The sequence below is a fragment of the Phaethon aethereus genome (genome assembly GCF_964289735.1).
Source record: "Phaethon aethereus genome assembly, chromosome: 12".
Classification (NCBI taxonomy): Eukaryota; Metazoa; Chordata; class Aves; order Phaethontiformes; family Phaethontidae; genus Phaethon; species Phaethon aethereus.
The window spans coordinates 14,576,540-14,599,707 of NC_138588.1; the positions used below are offsets into that span (position 1 = coordinate 14,576,540).

The 23,168-nt window shown below is 38.3% G+C and overlaps 1 protein-coding gene across 1 annotated transcript in view; it reads left to right on the forward strand.

The window, feature by feature from the left end:
* Nucleotides 1-23,168, forward strand: part of UNC13C (unc-13 homolog C) — a gene marked incomplete at both ends in the record, with an annotated part of 169,106 nt that overhangs the window by 57,823 nt on the left and 88,115 nt on the right. Inside the window, 4 exons of the mRNA XM_082005380.1 lie at nucleotides 2,043-2,184; nucleotides 15,448-15,617; nucleotides 18,218-18,333; nucleotides 19,793-19,956. Of these exons, the coding sequence (XP_081861506.1) occupies nucleotides 2,043-2,184; nucleotides 15,448-15,617; nucleotides 18,218-18,333; nucleotides 19,793-19,956 (592 nt within the window). The remainder of the gene's footprint in view (nucleotides 1-2,042; nucleotides 2,185-15,447; nucleotides 15,618-18,217; nucleotides 18,334-19,792; nucleotides 19,957-23,168) is intronic.

Below are 23,168 nucleotides of genomic sequence, written 5' to 3' on the forward strand. Positions count from 1 at the left end.
TTTGATTAAAAACTAGTGAAACAAAACCTATATTTTAAAAATAAACAATAGTGTATACTTAAGTAATACACATTTTTCTCACTACTTAACAGCAACTTGCATAAAAGGTATGTTTAAGTCAGTTCTTGGTGCCTGATGTATCACACCTATACATATGGTAATTTTCCTAATATATTTTGCAAGATATTTTCCGTATATCCTCTGTAAGATCAAACACACGCACACCATTAAAAAAATACAGGAGTGTCCTTTACTACTCTTTTCTTTGTGAAACAAGTGACTAGGATGGTAGATAGATGGCATTATTTTAGCAAGTTACTCAGTATATGTGCAAATGTTTTCAGACTCTCTATCTGCTGGGTAAACGGTTTACTAGTGTTGATACAAAACTCATATTGTTGAATGTCTTGGTGGTTCTCTTTTAAAAGTAAAACTCATACTGACGAGTTTTGCAGAATCATGACCTAATAAATGAATGATAGAATAATTTAGGAAGTGATGTTGGAAGGGATTTCTGCAGGATATTCAAACCTTCTGCTAAAAGCAGGGCTAACTTCAAAGTTAGATTAGCTTGCTCAGGGCTTTGTCCAGACTAGATTTGAAACCCTCCAAGGATGGAGATTTGACATTCTCTCTTTGAAACCTGTCCTGCTTACTGGACAGGCTGTTTCAGTTATTAACCACTCACATTGTATAACTGTTTTCCTTATATCCAGCTGGGATTTCTCTTGCTACAGCTTACAGCTGTTACATCTTATTATTTCACTGTGTGCCTTTGAGAAGAGTCCAGCTTCGTAGAATCATAGAGGGTTGGACTGGACCTTTAAAGGTCATCCCATGACCAGGGACATCCTCAACTAGATGGGCTCCTCCGGGAGCTCATCTTCTCTGTGACATGTTCTTTAGGTAGCGGAGGACTGCAGCTTGATCTCCTCTTAGTCTTTGTGTTCTCCAGGATAAGCAAACCGAACACCCCTAGCCCTTTCTCACATGTCATGTGCTTCAATCCCCTAAGCAAATTGGCAATGTTCCATGGACTTTCTCCAGTTTGTCAGTAATATGCTGAGTAAGAAGGTGCCATTTTTATGTGATCGTTTTTCTAAGCAGACTAAGGGAGCTTCATTATCCAAAATGATTGACATTAGAGGATGTTAACTAAATGTTACCACTGAGATGATTTAAATATGTACAAAATAATAAAACTAAGCTCTGCTGATGCTAGGAGCCATGGCAAGTGTTTTAGCTGCAGCTCTTTGTTTGGTAGGCTGCTATTTGGCAGTTCTGCTGTCTCCTGAGATTTCCAGTTTTATGAATTATGATGGAAAATCAAACTGTGTGGATTTATATTTGCTACAAAATGCATATACATTAACTGTACATCCACATTAACTGCCAGAAAGGCTGACAAATACATAAACAGTTAATGATAATTGATTTGAACTGACACCCTCTCTGTAACAGAATAGGAAGTGTTCTGAAAATCCTCATGGTTCATCTCTCATATGAGGAAAACAAATGAAAAAGTCACAACCATGCCCCTACATGTTTAGTTTCGTAATTCACAGTGCAGGTTTTTGAAAATTTGAGGTTTTATTTTGGAAATTTTAGTTCAGAACTTTGGAGTAATTTTTGAAATATTTTTTAATTATTATGGGGGGGGGGAATGGAAATTCTAGGGAACTATTAGACCCAAGATAAGTTATAGAACAACATTATATTACTTGCCCTGCTGAATAAACCAAAGTTTGAGTGTCTAAATTATGCATGGCAAGAGAAGTAGTTGGTTTGTGCTCTGTAGTGAATCTTTAAATTTATTATGCTATTAAACCATACTTGTAAATTTTATACAGTCTAGAATGGCAGTTAGACAAACCTTGTTTATCTCCAGAGTAACAGATGCTGGGACAATGAATCCAGAAAGCTTTGTTTCAGGACCCCTCCATTTGAGGGCTTTATTTCTTGTTGCTGTTGTCACTGTCTCATTTATTTCTTGGCAATGAAGGCTATGAGGGCTAAAGCACATTCATCTCCTTTTGTTGCAGTTCTTTGTGCTCAGGGCTTACAGGCTAAGGACAAAACTGGCTCAAGTGACCCATATGTTACTGTGCAAGTTGGCAAAACCAAGCGGAGAACAAAGACTATTTTTGGAAACTTGAATCCCGTATGGGATGAAAAATTCTATTTGTAAGTATAGAAGATACTGTTGTTTCTTGCTTTTTTAATTTACATTTATCCAATACAATGCTACCAAGTGAAATAATTACTTAATTTGAAAACATTTGTTGTCTATACTGTACATATTCATAGCATTAATAACTTACCAAGTTCTGAATGGAGAGAGCATAAGAGTTTATTGTGACTTTAGCATGTAGTAGTCATACAGCTCATAGTTATGTCTTTGGGGGGATCTATTGGTGGTATCTATTTATTCTAATTTTTTAGGGAACTTAAGTAACCATTTTCAGACTTTGGCCTTATACCAAATGTTGGCATTATACATGCCTTCCTATGTCTCAGATGCTGACCGTGCAAGTTAAATGCGTTTTTATTCAACCTTATGATTCTTCTAGGTGAAACTGGGGAATTTGATAGTAACTGGTATGTTTCAGGCTCTGGGCTGGGCTGTTCATAATGTCTATCCTTTCCAAGACTGAGTGTTGTCTGGAAGTCTGATGTGGAGAGTATGGTACAATCCTCCTGTCTCCTTTCTTTGGCCACAGTCCCTGAACTGAATATGGTATGGTTTGTTGTCAGCGGAAGTTCAACCCTGATTGCAAAGTAGATGTTTCCATCTGTAATACGCTGACTAAGGTTTGAATGTGATTTCATGCCAGTTCTAGTTCTGGTAATGTTCCTTGAAAGACATGTTACAGTACAGGAAATTCCAATTCACAGGTACTAAACTGTTTCTTTCGTGAAAATACTGCCTTCAGATTCAACACATTCCTGACTGAGTGTGTGGCCAATCTGATAATAGTATCAATTTGCTTAGTGTTATTTCTCTACATGTAGCAAAAATATTTCAGCATTTATTCTTTTCTCAGCTTGATTACTATGTGCCACACTATATATGATGTGCATTGTTAAAGTCAATTAAGGATTCTGAAAGGCTAATATAAACCCTAGATTTTCTTTGGAACATTCTAAGTGAGAGAGAACTGTTGATTTAGGCATATTTTTTAAGTTGTTCAGAAAAGTTCCAGTCTACCCTGAAAGCACCTACCACAGTATTATCATATAAAGTTAGTAGGTATTTTAAGGAAGATGTGTGTGAAAACACTAGTATCGTAAATTATGAAAAGAAGAAATTATAGTAATAAAAAAAGATATACAATGTAATTGTTAAATACAACAGTTTTATTTGCATTTTTACTGAAAATACATGCAAACTATTGACACATAATAATCTAACCTCTTGGTACTACCTTAAAAAATTCTAATATGTTTATGCATAATACTGCTATTCAAAAGTGGATGTTAATTTGATCCAACTTGATGAAACCACATGTCAGTGATGATAAAAATGATGTGTCATTTTTATAAGCAATGATGAATTTATGAAGCAACAGCAGAATAGCTCAAGATCCTGTAGACTGCCCAGTCAATATTCAGAATATCTAATTAGTCACAGTGTGCAACAGACAATTTCAAAATAACCACTCACCACAATGTGAAATAATTGTCTTCAGGCTATAATGTTGTTTAGTTTCTTCTTACGTTCCTCTCGTAGAAGGAAGACATCAGTTGTCATTGTGCTATCTACATAAACCATGGAAACAATTTCTGTTAAGTCTGAAGTGGAGCTCTGTTTTCTTCAAGAAGGTGCAGTGTCATAACGTGAGAGGTTACCTTCTTGTCATGTAGCATAACAGCTATTTTCTCTTCCCTGTTTTTTGACTAAAATCTGCTACTGTATGGTTGAGGAGGTTATTGTTTCACTAGTGAGTTTGAAAGATGCCACTTCTATTTGTCTGGAAAAGGTACTAGGTAATCCAACTATATTAAACAATGTATGCCCATTCCTTTCACAGATTCAAAGGCCAGTACTAGAAATGAATAGTTAATTCAGAAAGAACACGCACTCAGAAACTTTTTACAGGCTTCCTCTATACAAATCATGTCTTCTTTTTGCGTTATTTGTGTTACTCCAGTAACTGTTGAAGTGTCATACCTCATTGAGTGATTGTGAGTAACCAAAGGTAGATTCCATTTTCTTGAATTTAATTGTGTCAGTTGCATATTGTCAAAAGTTGGATGAGCAAGACAGCAAATTTGGTATGAAGTTTTAAATGTATTTTCTCAAAGATGTGAGCAGGGCTACCATAAAATCTGCTGGAAACTTGAAAATATTATATATTTTTTTTTCACCCAGCACTAAGAGTTACTATCATCTGCTGCTCTAGCAATAACATTAATAAAATACCCCAAACCTACTATAGCATAAATCTCCGGAGTAACTGCTTTGAATTGGACACGTTTTCAATCATTTTTATAGCACTTGTGCTTTCTCAACTACAGTTATCTCCCTGACTTATTTAATGCATTGGATTTCAATTGAAAGTATATGAGAATTTCTAAAGAGTATTAAATAAACTATAAATGTTTAACTACAAGATTAAATCTAAGGTAGATCAATATAACTATTTCATTGACTTGTGAAGTTTCATTTAAATTAAGCTCTACTAGTGATATTTGATAGTCCTATTTAAAAATTAAATACTGCTAAATATTATATCTCCTTAATGATAACTTGTAGAAATAAAATATATCTCAAAATCTTACAATCATATATTTACTCATAATACCAAAACATTCATTTAAATCTTCCCATTTGTTCCAAAACGATGACTTGGAAAAAACATTGGCTCCCCACTGTGCATTTGCTCTGTCATAGCAGATAGAGTGAGGGCAGTCTTCTAGTTTGCAGAATCACACAGAACCCTAATATGATTGTATGGTAAGCAGAGAGTGAATGTTTCTAACAAAGCATAATGTAACCCTCTCTGCTAAATGACCGTGGGATACTGGCATAGATTTTAACGTGGGAACTCATAAACCGTAACTGAAGTAGAACTTAGGTACAGCTACATGCGTCTCAGTAAAAAAAACAAGACTATTGGAGGAAGAATACATCTTACCTTGAAATGTATTTTTTTTTTTTTTACTCAAGATAAGTAAATAGGCCAGCAGATGCTCCTTTAATAAATGTTATATAGGTGGTAAAGCTTTGATCCTTTCTATTGGCATTATTAGAAAGGAGGTAACAGAGAACCTTTTATTTTTTCAATAAAACATCAGTCATAGGAGAGGTTTTTTAATACCAGAGCAAAGGAAGAGTCTTGCAGCCATCTGTCCCCTTTCCTCTTCTGGTTGAGTGTGGCATCTGATAGGGGAAAAGGGACTGTGTTTTTATTTTCAGTGACAAGGAAGAGATACTTCAGCTGTATAGTTTTCAGCTTTGTACAAACTTTTAGATCTATATACTATAATAAAACGCTTCTCCACTTTCATTCTTTTCTTGGCTATTTTCAATAGTGGATTGCTGAAATATGGAAAACTGTTGTTTTCTGGCAGTGTTGTCTAGCAAGCACACATCTCCAAATTGCCTTGCAGGCTTTGCAGGTATTGTGTTTCCTCTGACCACTCATTAGCAGCTCAGATACAGTTGTGTAATACAGAAGTCTTGCATATAACTGGATGATTATTTTACATTACTTATTCTTTCTATTTTTCTAGAGGAAAAGAATAATGTATTTTCTGTGCTTACTGTTATAGTAGAACAAGAAATAATAGGCACAAATTCCATTTAGAGAGGCTTAAATCAGACTTCAGAAAAAGTTTGCCAACAGTGGGGCTAGTGAAGTATTGGAATAGGTTTCTTGAGAGACTATGGAACTATCTCTGAATACTTAAGAACAGAGTGGACAGATTTCTCATAGCAATGCCATGGATGTGTCTGGTTATGGCTTGCAGTACTGGCAATAATAATAAACATGAAGGTAATAATATCAGTAAATGGATTCCTGAACCTCATTCTACTAATATCTTCCATAACTGTGTGGCTTCTTCATACTTTTAGGACAAAATCTCTGTTATCACCTTCCATTCCCTAGCTAGACCATATGGAATCCAAGATATTTTAGTATAGGGGGATAAAATTGAGTTAGAATTTAACAAGGTTCATCTCTTGGATTGTTTTATGTGTGTTATCTGCTATACGAAATGTATTCCTTATGCTTGTTTGTAAGGGGATTTACAAAAACAGTGATCTGTCATTTGCTATGGTTTTGGGGTTTTTTTTAAATCTGTGCTACATTTTGAACTACAGTTTCACATACATAGTTCCTGCAGCCAAGCAGCACCTTGATTATTATTTTCTCTTTTCAAATTAAGTCAGTATTGACTCACTGAATGAATATAGCACTTGGAAGACAATATTTTGTTCTCCAGTTTGTGGAGGACATCTAAGGTATATGTAATGGTCTACAACTAAAGCAATATCCATCTGAAATAATTATATGAATAATAAGTGTATCTATGGTTAGTATCACAAAGTCATATGTATCATGTTTTCTTTACATGCTTTAATGAGTGTATGTCCAAAAAGAATTCAAGTACTTTTGTAACAGGCTAAACAGAAATAGAAGCTACCAGAGAAAGAAACTGAAAACAAAATACAGCAAAAAACAAAAGTTGCGTATCACAGAATCACTAGGTTGGAAAGGACCTTCAAGATCATCAAGTCCAACCGTTAATCCAGCACCACCATGTCCCCTAAACCATGTCCTGAAGCGCCACATCCACACGTTTTTTGAACACTTCCAGAGACGGCGACTCCACCACCTCCCTGGGCAGCCTGTTCCAATGCCTGACCACTCTCTCAGTGAAGAAGTTTTTCCTAATATCCAATCCAAACCTCCCCTGGCGCAACTTGAGGCCATTTCCTCTTGTCCTATCACTAGTTACTTGGGAGAAGAGACCAACACCCTCGTCGCCACAACCCCCTTTCAGGTAGTTGTAGAGAGCGATAAGGTCTCCCCTCAACCTCCTCTTCTCCAGACTAAACAACCCCAGTTCCCTCAGCCGCTCCTCGTAAGACTTGTGCTCCAGACCCCTCACCAGCTTCGTTGCCCTTCTCTGGACACGCTCCAGCACCTCAACATCCTTCTTGTAGTGAGGGGCCCAAAACTGAACACAGGATTCAAGGTGTGGCCTCAGCAGTGCCGAGTACAGGGGCACAATCACTTCCCTACTCCTGCTGGCCACACTATTCCTGATACAGGCCAGGATGCTGTTGGCCTTCTTGGCCACCTGGGCACACTGCCAGCTCATGTTCAGCTGGCTGTCAACCAGCACCCCCAGGTCCCTTTCCGCCGGGCTGCTCTCTAGCCACTCCTCCCCAAGCCTGTAGCGTTGCATGGGGTTGTTGTGGCCAAAGTGCAGGACCCTGCACTTGACCTTATTAAACCTCATACAGTTGGCCTCTGCCCATCGATCCAGCCTGTCCAGATCCCTCTGCAGAGCCCTCCTACCCTCCAGCAGATCAACAATCCCACCCAACTTGGTGTCATTTGCAAACTTACTGAGGGAGCACTCAATTCCCTCATCCAGATCATCAATAAAGATATTGAACAAGACCGGCCCCAGAACCGAGCCCTGGGGAACACCGCTTGTGACCGGCCGCCAGCCGGATTTAATGCCGTTCACCACAACTCTCTGGGCTCGGCCATCCAGCCAGTTCCTCACCCAGCGAAGAGTAAACCCGTCCAAGCCACGAGCCGCCAGTTTCTCCAGGAGAATGCTGTGGGAGACGCTGTCAAAGGCTTTACTAAAGTCCAGGTAGACAACGTCCACAGTCTTTCCCTCATCCACTAGGCGGGTCACCTGGTCATAGAAGGAGATCAGGTTGGTCAAGCAGGACCTGCCTTTCATGAACCCATGCTGGCTGGGCCTGATCCCTTGGTTGTCCTGCAGGTGCCCTGTGAGCACTCTCAAGACCAACCGCTCCATAATCTTCCCTGGTACAGAGGTCAGGCTGACAGGCCTGTAGTTCCCAGGATCTTCCTTCCGGCCTTTCTTGTAGACGGGCGTCACATTGGCAAGCCTCCAGTCTTCTGGGACCTCCCCTGTTAACCAGGACTGCTGATAAATGATGGAGAGTGGCTTGGCAAGCTCCTCCGCCAGCTCTCTCAGTACTCTCGGGTGGATCCCATCAGGCCCCATAGACTTGTGGGTGTCCAGGTGGTTTAGCATGTCCTTGACTGCTTCCTCCTGGATCATGAGGAGTACATTGTGCTCTCCATCCCCGTCTTCCAGCTCAGGGGGCTGAATACCCTGTGGGTACCTGGACTGGCTATTAAAGACTGAGGCAAAGAAGACATTAAGTACCTCAGCCTTGTCCTCGTCCTTGGAGACAATGTTCCCCGCCATATCCAGTAGGGGATGGAGATTCTCCTTGCCTCTCTTTTTGTTGTTAATATATTTGTAAAAACATTTTTTATTATCCTTTATGACTGTGGCCAGACTGAGCTCTAGCTGGGCTTTTGCCTTTCTAATTTTGTCCCTGCTTGACCTAACGAGATCCTTGTACTCTTCGTGAGTTGCCTGCCCCTTCTGCCAGAGGTGATAAACTCTCCTCTTTTCCCTGAGTCCCAGCAAAATCTCCCTGTTCAGCCAGGCCCGTCGCCTTCCCCGCCAGCTCTTCTTATGGCACATGGGGACCACCTGCTCCTGCGCCTTTAAGATTTCCTTCTTGAAGACTGTCCAGCCTTCCTGGACCCCTTTGTCCTTCAGGACTGTCTCCCAAGGGACTCTCTCAACCAGTGACCTGAACAGGCCAAAGTCTGCCCTCCGGAAGTCCATGATAGCAGTTTTGCTGACCCCTCTCCTTACTTCACTCACAACTGAGAATTCTATCATGTCGTGGTCACTAAGCCCAAGACGGCCTCTGACCACCACATCTCTCACCAGTCCTTCTCTGTTTGTAAACAGCAGGTCCAGCAAAGCACCTCCCCTGGTGGGCTCACTCACGAGCTGTATCAGGAAGTTATCCTCCACACACTCCAGGAACCTCCCAGATTGTTTCCTCTCTGCCGTGTTATACTTCCAGCAGATGTCCGGTAGGTTGAAGTCCTCCACAAGAACAAGGGTCAGCGAATGCAAGACCTCCGCCCGTCGCTTATAGAATGTCTCATCTGTCTCTTCATCCTGGCTGGGTGGCCTGTAACAGACTCCCAGCAGGATATCTGCCTCATTGGCCTTTCCGCTCATCCTTACCCACAAGCACTCTACTTGGTCTTCACAATCTTCGATTTCTATGCAATCAAAACACTCCCTAACATACAGAGCCACCCCACCGCCTCTCCTTCCCATTCTATCCCTTTGGAAGAGCTTATAGCCATCCATTGCAGCACTCCAGTCATGAGAAGCATCCCACCATGTTTCTGTGATGGCAACTACGTCATAGCTGTCGCGCTGCACAATGGCTTCTAGCTCCTCCTGTTTGGTGCCCATGCTGCGTGCATTGGTGTAGATGCACCTGAGCTGAGCTATCGATTTCAACTCTGGCACATTGAACCTACCCATAGGTTCAACTCTAGTGAGCCCGGTTTTATCCTCTCCCCGCTCCAAATCTAGTTTAAAGCCCTCTCAATGAGGCCTGCCAGCTCATGAGCAAGAATCCTTTTGCCCCTTGGCGTCAGTTGCACTCCATCAGCTGCGAGCAGGCCCGGTGCTGTGTAAACCGCCCCGTGGTCAGAAAACCCAAAATTCTGATGACGGCACCAGCCCCTGAGCCATTTCAATTACAGTAGACCACAGTGATTCTTCAGCAAGTGCTTTTACATAGGCAGGCTGGCAGTCTTCAGCTGAAGTAACCTATTGAAAACAAATTAAATGATTTTCAGGTTTGTCCATCAACAACCAGAGCAACTTCTCTGGAACTTTGGCAAGTCATGTTGGCTCTGGATTTGAAATTTCTGGAAAGTTATGTAGGGGAATATTAATTGGGTCTTGGAAATCCTTATTGGAGAGCAGAGAGAATGTTTGTTGAAGAAACGTATCTCATACTTTGTGCCTTTTTTTTTTTTTTTAAATAACCACTGTTGGGAATAAAAATTAATGCTAGTGCTTCAGGAGAAAAAAAAAAAAGGCTAAATAGATTTTGAAAAGAAGGACTGGGCACTGTGAGAGAGAAGTAAGGAAGATACTTGCAGAGTGATTTAATCTCTCTGTGTGTGACTCATTATCCCATCTGTAAAATTGGAGTAAGAGTAGTATAATGCTTACCTTTTTTATATTCCTTTGTTCTGTCACTTTTGAGGATATTTTTTAAAGAGAACCTGGTCATTGTCTGTGGTATGGAAAAGTTTCCTATTAGAGTACAAGTTCTTCAAAGCCTTTCTACCTTTAGCTGTCTACTCTTGAACTAGTTTTCTGACTGCTCAGGGAATGCAAGACCCATTCTAAACAGATTTGCCTATCTTCTTATGACAGGAAAGATTTTTCTCCACTTCTTTGGAGATCTGATTAAAAGTAGTGTATGTTTGATTTTTTTTTTTTAGACTACTCATTTGTGAAATGATTGGTTAAATGTTCATTTAGAAAAAAAAATGGCAAGCTACAAAATGTGCAAAACTGAGTCAGGCAAAGGTGTTTGTGAAGGCTTGTCAGTCAAGTTCATTTTCTGCATCTCAGACATAGCTGATTGGTTACAGAATTTCACCAAGATTATTTTCTTTAAGTTATAGAAATAACAATTCTTTGCGGGGGTGGGGGTGGGGGGGGAAACCCTCTCCACTTGGCCTAACTATTCAAAGTATGCAAATTTGTTAGTGATGTAAGAGTTTTTACTGAAGACCATACGGAAAGAATGCTGTTATGATTAATGTATTTAATTTTGACAGAATGGGAAATTAGTCTTCATGCATTCTTTACCAGCTTCTTCATTCATTTGCATTTATTTCTTTACTGAAAGTAGCATAGTATGAAGTAGTTGTTATTTTAACACTGGGTGCAGATCTCTTAGATGAGGTATACTATCAGGTCATGCCAGTGCACCTAATATTAAATTTACATGGGGCTACTACAGTAACCATAGTTTATTATTACTTTTTTTTTAATTACTCTAGCCATTAGAATAAGCAGGAATGCTGTGAGGATTATTTCACACCTTTGCAGTGTTCCATACATGCAGAAGTAATGTAGCAGTGCCAGATTGTTGATAAATTATTAAAACTATTTCTTCTATCTAGCATCTCTGAATATACTGTAGCTTTTCCAGCTCTCAGAAGTATCAGTATCTTCATTCTCTGTGTGCTAAAGAACAATTCGCTTCTCACCTTCACTACCTTAGTGAACACTTTTACTGAGCGTATAAAGCGGAGTGGATAGAAGAGGAACACTGAAAATAGCATATGTTGTCTTTGCCTTGAATTCTCTGGGCTGATTTTACCGGACAGAGTAAGCAGAAGTAGGAATCCCACCCAATGCTTTTTGCAAAGCCACAGAGCTTCAGCACAGATGTTACCAGTGACTAAAGCAGAATGTGTATCTCATTATAGAGTGCTGTTTCTGAGAGGCTCGCAGGTAAGTAGAACCACGCAGAGACAGCTCTGTAACTGTAATAGTAAATCTCCCTGTAGTCTTACTGCCATAGGGCAGGACAGTAGAAATAAGTGTTCATCCACCCTTCTGTTCTTGCATCACAAATCTGTGCTAGTTTTTGGGTCTTGCACAGGAATGTTAAAAACATGTAGCAGAGCTGTCTCAGTGCTAAGGGTTTAGACATAAAGATGAATATGTGAGTAAACCTCATTGGTTGTGATAGGTCTCACCATGCTTCACTGACCTAAGATTAAAGGAGAAAAACATGTGGGAGACAAATGAGGATATCAAGGAAAAGGGCAGTCATCCTGGCTATCTGAACAAATACTCCTTAATCAGCTAAGTGTACATCAGAGGGAAATTGTTGTTGTCTTGAGAATAAAAATATGGCATTTGTACTGAAGTACCATTTAACGACTTTTTATGTGCAGCATCTCCCTGAGAAGCGAAGCAGGAACAAGATTTCTACTAATAGCACAAACATGGTGATGAGGATCACATAAATGCCTTGTCAGTGATGGATCTCCCTATGCCACTGTAGAGATCCCCTGTTTAATATTTCTACTGGGTGCACAGCTAAATGCAATTCAGGACTCTAGCAATGTTAAGCAATAATTCAGGGCTACGTTTTAGGAAAAATAAATGGTTTCTCAGTTTAGCCTTGTCTCTTAAAGCAAGATGTTTATTTTGATCCATCTGTCTCTTCCGGTATTTTATATGTCCTTGCCAGTATCTTTTGAATTTTGTGGTCAGTAGAGAAATTTCACAGATTGTGTAATACTGCATCCATCATGTTCTATTAAAATAGGTGGTCAGACAGAGATGAGATCGTAACACTGTCCTTTAGTATGAACTCACCCCATAATAGACACTAGAGAGTCCATATGAAGGGGTAATTTATGAAAATCCCGATTATGGGAGAAGATTCAATAGTTGATTGCAGTTTGTTAGATGTCAGGGAAGACAGTCATAAGACAAAAGGAAATTAGGTTTCATTAGTTTTGCTAATCACAGAACAATGTGTTTTTTAATTACCAGAGATATCTGCAATGTTAAAATTTGGAATGCAGACACAAGCATTTCTGTGATACTGAATGATGTCACAGTCAGGCACAGTAAAAGCTGTGCCTGCCGTTTTAGTGACTGATTGGCCTTGACAGTAATAATACCATTTAAAGCACTTTATACTTCCAAAGCCCATTACCATCACTAATTAATTCTTAGAACACCCCTGAGGGGTGCCAGTTGGGAGATAAGTTATAGTATTAGTGTTTTAATGCCGGAAATGCTGAGACAGATCACTGAGCAGTGCTAGTGCTTGGAATAGAATTCAAGTAAGAACTCTTAATCTAGTGTCAAACTAAGACCTTGCTGAAGATGAAAATTTGCTGCTGCACTTTAAAGTTTTATTTAAAGATAACCAAAGATTTGTAATATTTAAAATATTTTTGTTGTATTACTGAATGAATATATTTTTTAAAAGTTAGTATGAATGCATGAGTGTGACATGCCTCATAACTCACATCACGTCTGTACTAGCCATTAAATGTCATCAGAGAGTTGTTCACTACCACAGACTTCTGCAGTCAATGTTAGGATATTCCAATGAAGTCATCAAAAGCCAGCATTGACCAATAATAAATAGTCCTCATCGTGGCTCACAGGAATAAGTAGCAGTAGAGTTTCTTTTCCATTTCTGTGCAAATATATGCAGGATGGAGCTGGGAGGAAAAAAATCTATCCACTGGGAAGTGCAGATTGCAAGTGAAGCCTCATCAGTGTCTCATACAACCAGTAGTTTCTCAAATCCACTCAACTCCTGAGAGGTTAGTGAACCAGTTATATTTGCAAGGAATTTTTTAGTATATGGTAGTGTATTGGGTTTGTGTGGCAACATTTTGTAGCAGGGTGTCTGTAGGGTTGCTTTCTGTGAGAAGCTGCTAGAAGCTTCCCCTGTGTCTGATAAAGCCAATGCCAGCCGGCTCCAAGTTGGACCAGCCACTGGCCAATGCTGAGCCAGTCAGCCATGGTGGTAAGCACGTCTGTGGTAACATATTTAAGAATGGGAAAAAGTTGCTGTGCCGCAGCAGTTGCAGCCAGAGAGGAGTGAGAATATGCGAGAGACACAACTCCACAGACATGAAGGTCAGTGAAGAAGTAGGGGGAGGAGGTGCTCCAGGTGCTGGAACAGAGATTCCCTTGTGGCCCATGGTGAAGAGCATGGTGAGGCAGGCTGTGCCCATGGAGCTCCATGCTGGAGCAGATCTGCACCTGCAGCCCAGGGAGGACCCCATGCTGGAGCAGGTGGATGCCTGAAAGAGGCTGTGACCCTGTGGGCTGCCCACGCTGGAGCAGACTCCATGACAACTGTCATGCTTTAACCCCATCCGGCAACTAAGCCCCACACAGACGCTCGCTCACTCCTCCCTGGTGGAATGGGGGAGAGAATCAGAAGGGTAAAAGTGAGAAAACTCGTGGGTTGAGATAAAGACAGTTTAATAAGTAAAGCAAAAGCTGCGCATGCAAGCAAAACAAAAAAGGAATTAATTCACCATTTCCCATGGGCAGGCAGGTGTTCAGCCATCTCCGGAAAGCAGGGCTCCATCACTCATAACGGTTACTTGGGAAGACAAATGACATCACTCTGAATGTGCCCCTCCTTCCTCCTTCTTCCCCCAGCTTTATCTGCTGAGCATGAGGTCATATGGTCTGGAATATCCCTTTGGTCAGTTGGAGTCAGCTGTCTCAGCTGTGTGTCCCCCCCAAATTCTTGTGCACCCCCAGCCTACTCACTGGTGGGGTGGTGTGAGAAGCAGAAAAGTCCTTGAGTCTGTGTAAGCACTGCTCAGCAACAGCTAAAACATCCCTGTATTATCAGCACTGTTTTCAGCATAAATCCAAAGCACTATACCAGCTACTATGAAGAAAATTAACTCTATCCCAGCCAAAACCAGCACACCAGGAAGAAGGGAAAGGTAGGGGGAAGATGTTTTAAAATTTAATTTCTTATTATCCTACTCTGATTTGATCTGTAATAAATCAAATTAATTTTTCCCCAGGTCAAGTCTGTTTTGCCCATGACAGTAGTTGGTGAGTGATCTCCCTGTCCTCATCTCGACCCATGAGCCTTTTCTTACACTTTCTTTACCCTGTCCAGCTGAGGAGGGGAGTGATAGAGCAGCTTTGGTGTGCACCTGGCATCCAGCCAGGGTCAACCCACCGTAGGCAGTCTGTCCCTACTCCTTCTCCTTACCAGGGAATGGAGGTCTTGGATAAAAGTAATATGTCTTTTAAAGAAAGCAGTTATTGCCTTGGTTTTTCTGATTGCTTGTCTTGTCTTGCTGTGGTGTTTGTGCATACTTGTTGGGGTATTTCCAAAAAACTTTCTGCCACGTACTGGAAATATTATTTAATATTTTCTCACTTTTTGTATTCTAACATTATAGGCTGCTACTTTTATGGTCTACCGTATGTACTATATAGCATTCCTAAAAGAAAAAAACCTGATCTCTCTCTTTCCTAATATATTTGTTAAATAACAGCATTAAGAAGTACACATTGTAAATGAATTAATAGTTTTAATGAGGAGTTCATGACATTTCCAAATAAAATCCATATGTATATATAATCCAGTCAAATTAATCTCGTTACTTTCTTTTATATATAGTAATTGTAGTTTTGTTCCTAGTAATTATTCTACTGAATGTTGCAGGCTGTTTGTATTCCGTCGCTTTAAGCAATTAACCAAGTGTACAGAAATCAAGGACAATGAATTAGACGGCAGTACAAATGTATGTAGCTTATGTATCACTTACATGTTGTATTTTATTATTATTTTTGCAGTGAATGCCATAACTCTACAGATAGAATAAAAGTGAGAGTATGGGATGAAGATGATGACATCAAATCTAGAGTAAAGCAACATTTCAAAAAGGAATCAGATGACTTCCTCGGGCAAACAATCATTGAAGTAAGAACACTGAGTGGAGAAATGGACGTATGGTATAATTTAGGTATGATTCTTACTGATTTTTAAAAACAAATTTAGGTAGAATCTCAGCTTCTGTAGATTTGGGACTTCAAAATATAGCTTTGGTACCAATACACGACTTTAAAAATCCTAAGTATTACATGTTGATTTGAAAATCACAGAATCACTAAGGTTGGAAAGGACCTTCAAGATCATCAAATCCAGCCGTTAATCCAGCACCACCATGTTCCCTAAACCATGTCCTGAAGCATCACATCCACACGTTTTTTGAACACTTCCAGAGATGGCGACTCCACCACCTCCCTGGGCAGCCTGTTCCAAAGTTTGACCACTCTCTCGATGAAGAAATTTTTCCTAATATCCAATCTAAACCTCCCCCGGCGCAACTTGAGGCCATTTCCTCTCATCCTATTGCTGGATACTTGAGAGAAGAGACCAACACCCTCATTGCCACAACCCCCTTTCAGGTAGTTGTAGAGAGCAATAAGGTCTCCCCTCAGCCTCCTCTTCTCCAGACTGAACAACCCCAGGTCCCTCAGCCGCTCCTCGTAAGACTTGTGCTCCAGACCCCTCACCAGCTTTGTTGCCCTTCTTTGGACACGCTCCAGCACCTCAACATCCTTCTTGTAGTGAGGGGCCCAAAACTGAACACAGTATTCAAGGTGTGGCCTCACCAGTGCCAAGTACAGGGGCACAATCACTTCCCTAAAAAAGAAAGACACTTTCTTGCTTTTGATCCAGAGTTACCACAATTGCAGAGACCAGACTAATCACGACAATATCAAAGAAAAATATTAAAACTTAATGCAAAATTTAAAATATGTAAGAAAACCCGACATTTCAGACTAGTCCATTTACAGTAGCATTCTGTGGGAAATATATCTACAAAGATACATAGAAAAATCTTGCAAATATTTTGCTTGCTGTCCACATTAATTTTATTACCTTTTTTTTTTTAAAAAAAATTATTTATATACCATTCTGGGCCTAATCATCTTTGGTTTTCACTGTGTTTATACCTGTGGTTCTTCATGAAACTTGCTTCCTTGAGTTTTCTGTTCTGTACATGTCAAATGTGTTTACATGCAGAGTCATAAACTGAAGATAGCCTGCTGAAGCTCAAAATGCTCTATGTTATCCTTAATGACTGCACTTCCTTGTCTGGACAGGTCCTAAGAAGTATTATTCCTTAAATCAGAAATAAATCAATGATAGTGTGTTTCAGAATATGTTTCTTTATCTAAATCTAAACATACAACTGTTTTTAATTCTAAAAATCTCTTTGGGTGCGCTAAATGTTCTGGAGTAGCCCTTTAAAAGTTAGTCTCCTATATTTGATAATAAAAATGTAATAGTAACGTTTTCATCTAGGTTGCATGCTCTGTGAAAATTTGATGAATTATGGTGACATAATTTTCTGAAATTGTAGAGTACTTGTTTCCTAATCAACAATCCTCATTTCCCTGTCAAGTGTTTCATTTTCCAGTGACATGTATAGATGTGTCAGGGAACTATTTGATTTCTTATTGACAATGAAAAAAAAGCCTTGCTTTATTTCCTATTTATAATGAGATTTGTTTAAGATAACTGGGTCATTATAAATTCTGAATTTTATTCCTTCAGAAATTTCAGAGACTTAAATTGATACAAATACTAATATAAATTATTATTAAATTAAATTAATTATTATTAAATTATTATTACAATTAAATTTTTAAAACAAATCTTGCTGAACTGATTTCACTGGAAGCAGTTTAACAATGACATTGAAAATCTATGTGCTCTGCAAAATGAAGAATCTAGAATGAAAACGTTTCACTCAGCGTCTAAAAAGAAATATTCATAAATAGGGTGTGATAATTCAAATATTCTAAAAATAATGTTGTATCTTGTTCTGATGCATACACACATTGGCACAACTGCAGTATGTCACAGCATACAGAAGAAAGAGGAGTGAAATACTCAAACAAAACAATTGGATTTGTGGAATACCAATTCTTATTAATTGTACTGTTCATCACTGACATCACAGCACTTTGTGGAAGAATCATAAAAAATGTAATGCCTGTTGACTCAGTTATACTGTTAAAGTGGATTGGAAAAGTGAAAATTGGAGTCAAAGAAGATCAGTAACCTCCATAATGAGCAACAGCAACTAAATAGACTAGTGCAGATAGCATAAACAAAGTTGTTCATATCATTTCTTCAGCAAGATTCAGCTTAGCTCTGTAATTGAGTTCTGCTGAGAACATTTTGAGTTTCTTTTAGACATAGTAGTTCAGGTAAATCAATAATGAAACTAGTAATAATTACTACAGATACCAGATAAAAAATTGAAATAATTTCTATTGAGAAGGGGAAAGTGTTAAATAAAGCGCTGTGCAGCCTGGTTTGAATTTGTCAGGTAAAACAAAAAAGATTCTTTACTTCATTGCTTGGTATTCTGCTTCACGGCCTGAACCGTATGTGAGGTATTAAAAAAAAAAACCTCTCTTGTTCTCAACAGCAGGACTTTCTGGCTTTAAAAAACATTCTTATTAAGATAGAACAATTTATGAAAGCTTTTCACATGACATAGATATATTCTTGATAATTGCTAATATATTATTTTTCTGCTTTCAGAAAAACGAACAGATAAATCAGCTGTCTCTGGTGCCATTAGATTGAAAATCAATGTTGAAATAAAAGGAGAGGAGAAAGTTGCTCCCTACCATATGCAGTACACCTGTCTACATGAGGTATGTTGGAGAAGTTAAAGAAAGCATGCTGTATAGAAATTACTATTCAGTTGTTGAATGGGTAAGGAAAAAAGGCTACAGAACATTGAAACAAGTAACTGCTACTACACCTCAGAACAAGTTTGGTTTAGGTATCCCACTTTGTATTGCTGATGTCAGGTTTAGACTCAAAGGCAGAACAATGTAACACCAACAGATCATTCCTGCCAGTAGGAGTTAGAAAAAAGAAGTGCTGGAGTCAGCTAAGTTCCCCCTGTACTGTATTTTGTTTTAACATTTTGGTGCTCCATACATGCTTGCTAACGTCAAGAAGATACAACCATTTCTGTATATTACAGAAATCTAGCTATTAATTGTAAAGGACTTCTTTCCAGCTACATTAATTCGTGTTTTGAAGAGAGTGAGAAAAAGCAGGAGAAGCAAAGACAATATAAAATTTGGTTCTCCGGTTGTCTAGATTGCTTTTGTCAACAGTGGAAAGAAATCATCACTTATAAACCAATGCATCTTTCAAAATATTTTCTTTGCATTTGATTCCTCTTCCCTCAAACAGTGATCCACATTGAAGTTCTATTCTAAAAATACAAGTACTTTCTGAAAGCTGATTATATATGGCTGACTAGTATGTGTTCACAAAATCCCATTTTTCACTATTTATGAAATTGAATGTTCAGGGCATTTGTGCTCATAGATTCTGACCTGATACTGCAAATGTTTTGACCTGTGAAGTAAATGGTAAAATTCTGTTGCTTTAAGGTTATCTACAAGACAGTTACAGGCTAATTAGCAAAACTGAAATTACTTCAAAGTTTTGCAGTTTTTTTGGTAACTGAAAATAGAAAATAGTATCTGCTGGTCAGTTTGTGGGTACACATGGAACTAGGTAATCCAAGAAGCATTCTATGCCATGAACATCAAATTAAGTACTAGCTTTGGTCCTAAGGTTGCTAAACATAAACTTTATCGCATGCCTTTCACTACTTGAGAAGCTTCTGCAATACTTCTGATAGGTTTTCTGTAACTTCTGTAACAGGTCTTAAATAATGAATTTGAAATTTATTGGTTATAGATCTAATTAAAGTTGAAGCACTATGTAGCAAGCATTATAACATCAAGATTTCATTTGTTAGCAAGGGCATATGATAGAGAAGAGAAAGTTTCTGCATGATTTTATGTTGTGGTTTTTCTGTGCCAGTTAGCTGACATGCCCCTATATCAAGGAGATAGATTAATGTGCTGAATCGCAAGCCTGCACCACTAGAGTTCCACTAAACACTAATGTGTTTAGTCTTGGGTTTTTTTGTTTACCAAATGATGACTAGTTAGTGCCAGTCTTCAGAAAAAAACTATAAAAAACCCAAACCAAACTAACAATGAACATATTGATGACTATTATATAGGATATACTTTCAGAATGCCACTTAAACTGAAACCTATTTGAAACATTTCTTACATTTAGAATCTATTCCATTACTTGACGGAAGTTAAATCTAATGGTGTTGTAAAAATCCCTGAAGTGAGAGGTGATGAAGCCTGGAAGGTGTACTTTGATGACGCTGCACAAGAAATTGTAGATGAATTTGCAATGCGCTATGGAATTGAATATATTTATCAAGCTATGACGTAAGTGTGACCATGTCTGGTTTTCTACTCTAATGTCAAGAACGTGTTTGAGGGAAGTGATGATTTCCAAGCCTTCATGCTTTCATTCTCCATTTCACTCCAGTTCCTGATTTTAAATTCTTGTTATCATTTTTGTCCATCTGATTCTCATTGAAGTGCTTCTCATCTGCAATGGAATTAAGATATCTTAGAAGCATTTTATAAGCTGTTATTGGTTTTACCACTAATGCATTTCTTAATGCTTATGATACTGACATGTGGCAAGGATCAGAAAGACTTCCACTGTTTCAGATGTGATTGGGATGGTAGAACAGGATTTCACATGCTCTGTACTCCTTTCCAGGTACAGAAATCACCATAAAACACCATAAATGGCTATAGTAAACTTCTATAGTATATAGTAAATAATTCATGCAAACTGTTTTTAACGGTATTAGAACCTCTTACTACATTGTCCATACTAAAGTAGCTGTCTGATCACTTTAGAACACAGCACCACTGAGCTGAGAGGCCTGGGGATACAAGAGATCCATCATGTATTCTTAATTTGTCCAGTGAAAAGGACTATATTCTGCTCCTACGGCACCTGTAGGAAAGCAGAATACTCCAAATGAGTCATCTAAAGATGAAATACAGAAAAAATTTCCTATAAAAATCTGGTATTATGGAATTTTTTTATCAGAACATGCATCTCGTTTCCTCCATCTCTTTACAGTACAAAAAATACAAGTGTGGAGGCACAGAAACATGTGAAGTTTTCTTTTTATTGCAGGATATAATAACACTGTGTGCTATTGCAATGAACATGTTTTTCAGTTTATGTAGTTCATTGTGAATTTTTGTACTGTAGATCTAATAGAAAGGTAGAGGATGTACTTGTAATATATACGTTTCTAGTGCTCTTCCTCGAAGACCTTAAACAACATTAAACAGAAGAATTAATTAAGCTTGACAGTTCCCCTGTGGTATTATATATCTATACTACATATGGAGGAACTCATGCATTGTTTCATGAATATTTGGGTTTTCACGTTTAGCTTCTCTTTAGCCATGTATGTCTTTACATCTTGATTAAATTATGTTACTTATTAACTAGCATAGTATTATAGTTTTATAGCTTGATTTAAATTGGTGTGCTATTTTTACCAAAATGCTCATCTCTAAAATGATAGAGTTGTTCCTGCTGTATGTATTAAACTGAATTCAAGGTTTTATATCAGAAGAAATCTCAAGAGCTACTAATGCCAAGGAAGGGCTGTTAATACTGTTTTGCTTAGGAAATAAAGCAAGACCGATTTAGCATTAGTGTTTCCTTTTAACTGTAGCCCCAGTAGTTGGTTATCTCAATACAACATGGCTGTATTTTTGATGGACAACCTCAACTGCAAATTTATTTTGAATTTTCTTATCCTTCTTCTCTTGATGAATGCTAGTACTCTGATATTTTCAAGAGTAATTTTGAAACTGATTTTAGAAATTCAAATGTAACAAAAGTCAGCATTGCAAAAATAGCAATAAAAGTGACATATGAGTATATAAAAAGCTTTTTCATTTAACTGTGTTAGAAATGGACAGGTTATATTTTCATATAAAAATGATGGTTTATTTTTATATCAGTAAATAACATAACATACAGATATTCATGAAAAGGAAGTAAAATTAGTCTGAACATCTAACATGGTGCTAGGCAAGTATTTCAATGCGTTTTTCATGAATCCTTGCTCAAAATTTCTAACCAAGACATTTTAAGTTAAATTACGTACTTTGGTTTGTCCTTTTTTTGTTCTTGCTTTCTTCTGTACCTTTTCCACCAAATTTTCTTGCTGTTGATGACTGCAAACCAGGCATTTCAAGGCAGGTGTAGTAAGAAAGTGCATTCGATATTGGTAGTCACAGGTAATTTACAGGAAGTAAAAACTAAGATTTCATTGCCCCCCTACCTATGTCCGTTTACATTTTAAAATGGTGTATGTTAATAATGAGCAAGCCCTATTTGAGTGGTAGGCCACATCCTGTTTAAGTTAGGAATAAAATCATTAATTAATGTAATCTCAAAAAATACTTGGAGAAAAATATATATACATATACATTGTTTTGCTGATTCATCTGCAGACATGTCTCAGAGCATTCAGACTTTGGGGAGAAGAGTAATGAAGACACTAGGTCTATCATGGGGAATTTTCTTTTTGATTATTATCTGTTGTTTTTATTTGTGTTTATAACATCACCTTTTTCTCCTGGAACCACTTCAGTGGCTGGGAGAAAATGTACAGCCTCTTGATTTGGAAAATAGAATGATCAGATTCCATTTGGTAATGATATGCTTCTACTAAAAGAAAAGCAATTTTCTACCATACAACAGAGAGAAAATTTGAATGTAATCAGTTGACCCAAAGGAATACTGTGTAAGCATTTTATGCTCAAGAATCTAGTTGCAGAATATTTCTATTGCATGTCTCATGATAACATTGTAAATTAAAATGTTTGCATTTGTAAGTGCAAAACTGACTATGCTTTCATAGTCCATGACCTAGACCCCAGAGAGCATCCACATGCTTCTTATCGGGCCCAAGTGAATTTTAGGGTGTTGCTAATGAGGTGCTCTTTTTGTCTGAATGTAATTTTTAAAAATAATATTTTTTTGCAGTTTTAAAATTAGCTATTATATAAAGTTTCAGTGCCACTTAATGATAGCCAGTCTTGACTCTTGTAGGTATGGGCAGACAGCATATGCTGGAATAGGAACATACACCATTCTGCATTTCTGAACACAATGTAAACCTAATTAAGCCTCCCTAAAGTACCTCTTCCTAGAACAATTTGGCATCCTGTTCTGCTACGGTAATAAACCACCCTACTTGTCTAACATTTCAGGTTCACGCTGGTGGCTTTGTCATCTATGATCCTCTTAGTAAGCGCTGATAATTTGTTTCTGGCTCTCCTTTAGAGCACAAAAGTAGTATTTCAAAAGGATATCCTTGATTTTCCAAATACATTGAGTATACTCATCAACCACAGTTGCGGCAGCTCAGCAAAGATAAACGAGAATTTAGATCAGTTTATTGTTTCAGTGCCTGACTGCTTCACAGAAAATCAGTCCAACAGGTGATCAAATAAAAGTCCTGAAAACATAAAGCTCAGTTCTCTTCCTCTCTCAACCACTATCAGCAAAGAAATTGTGCATTTTCTATGTTTTAAAACATGTCATGTGT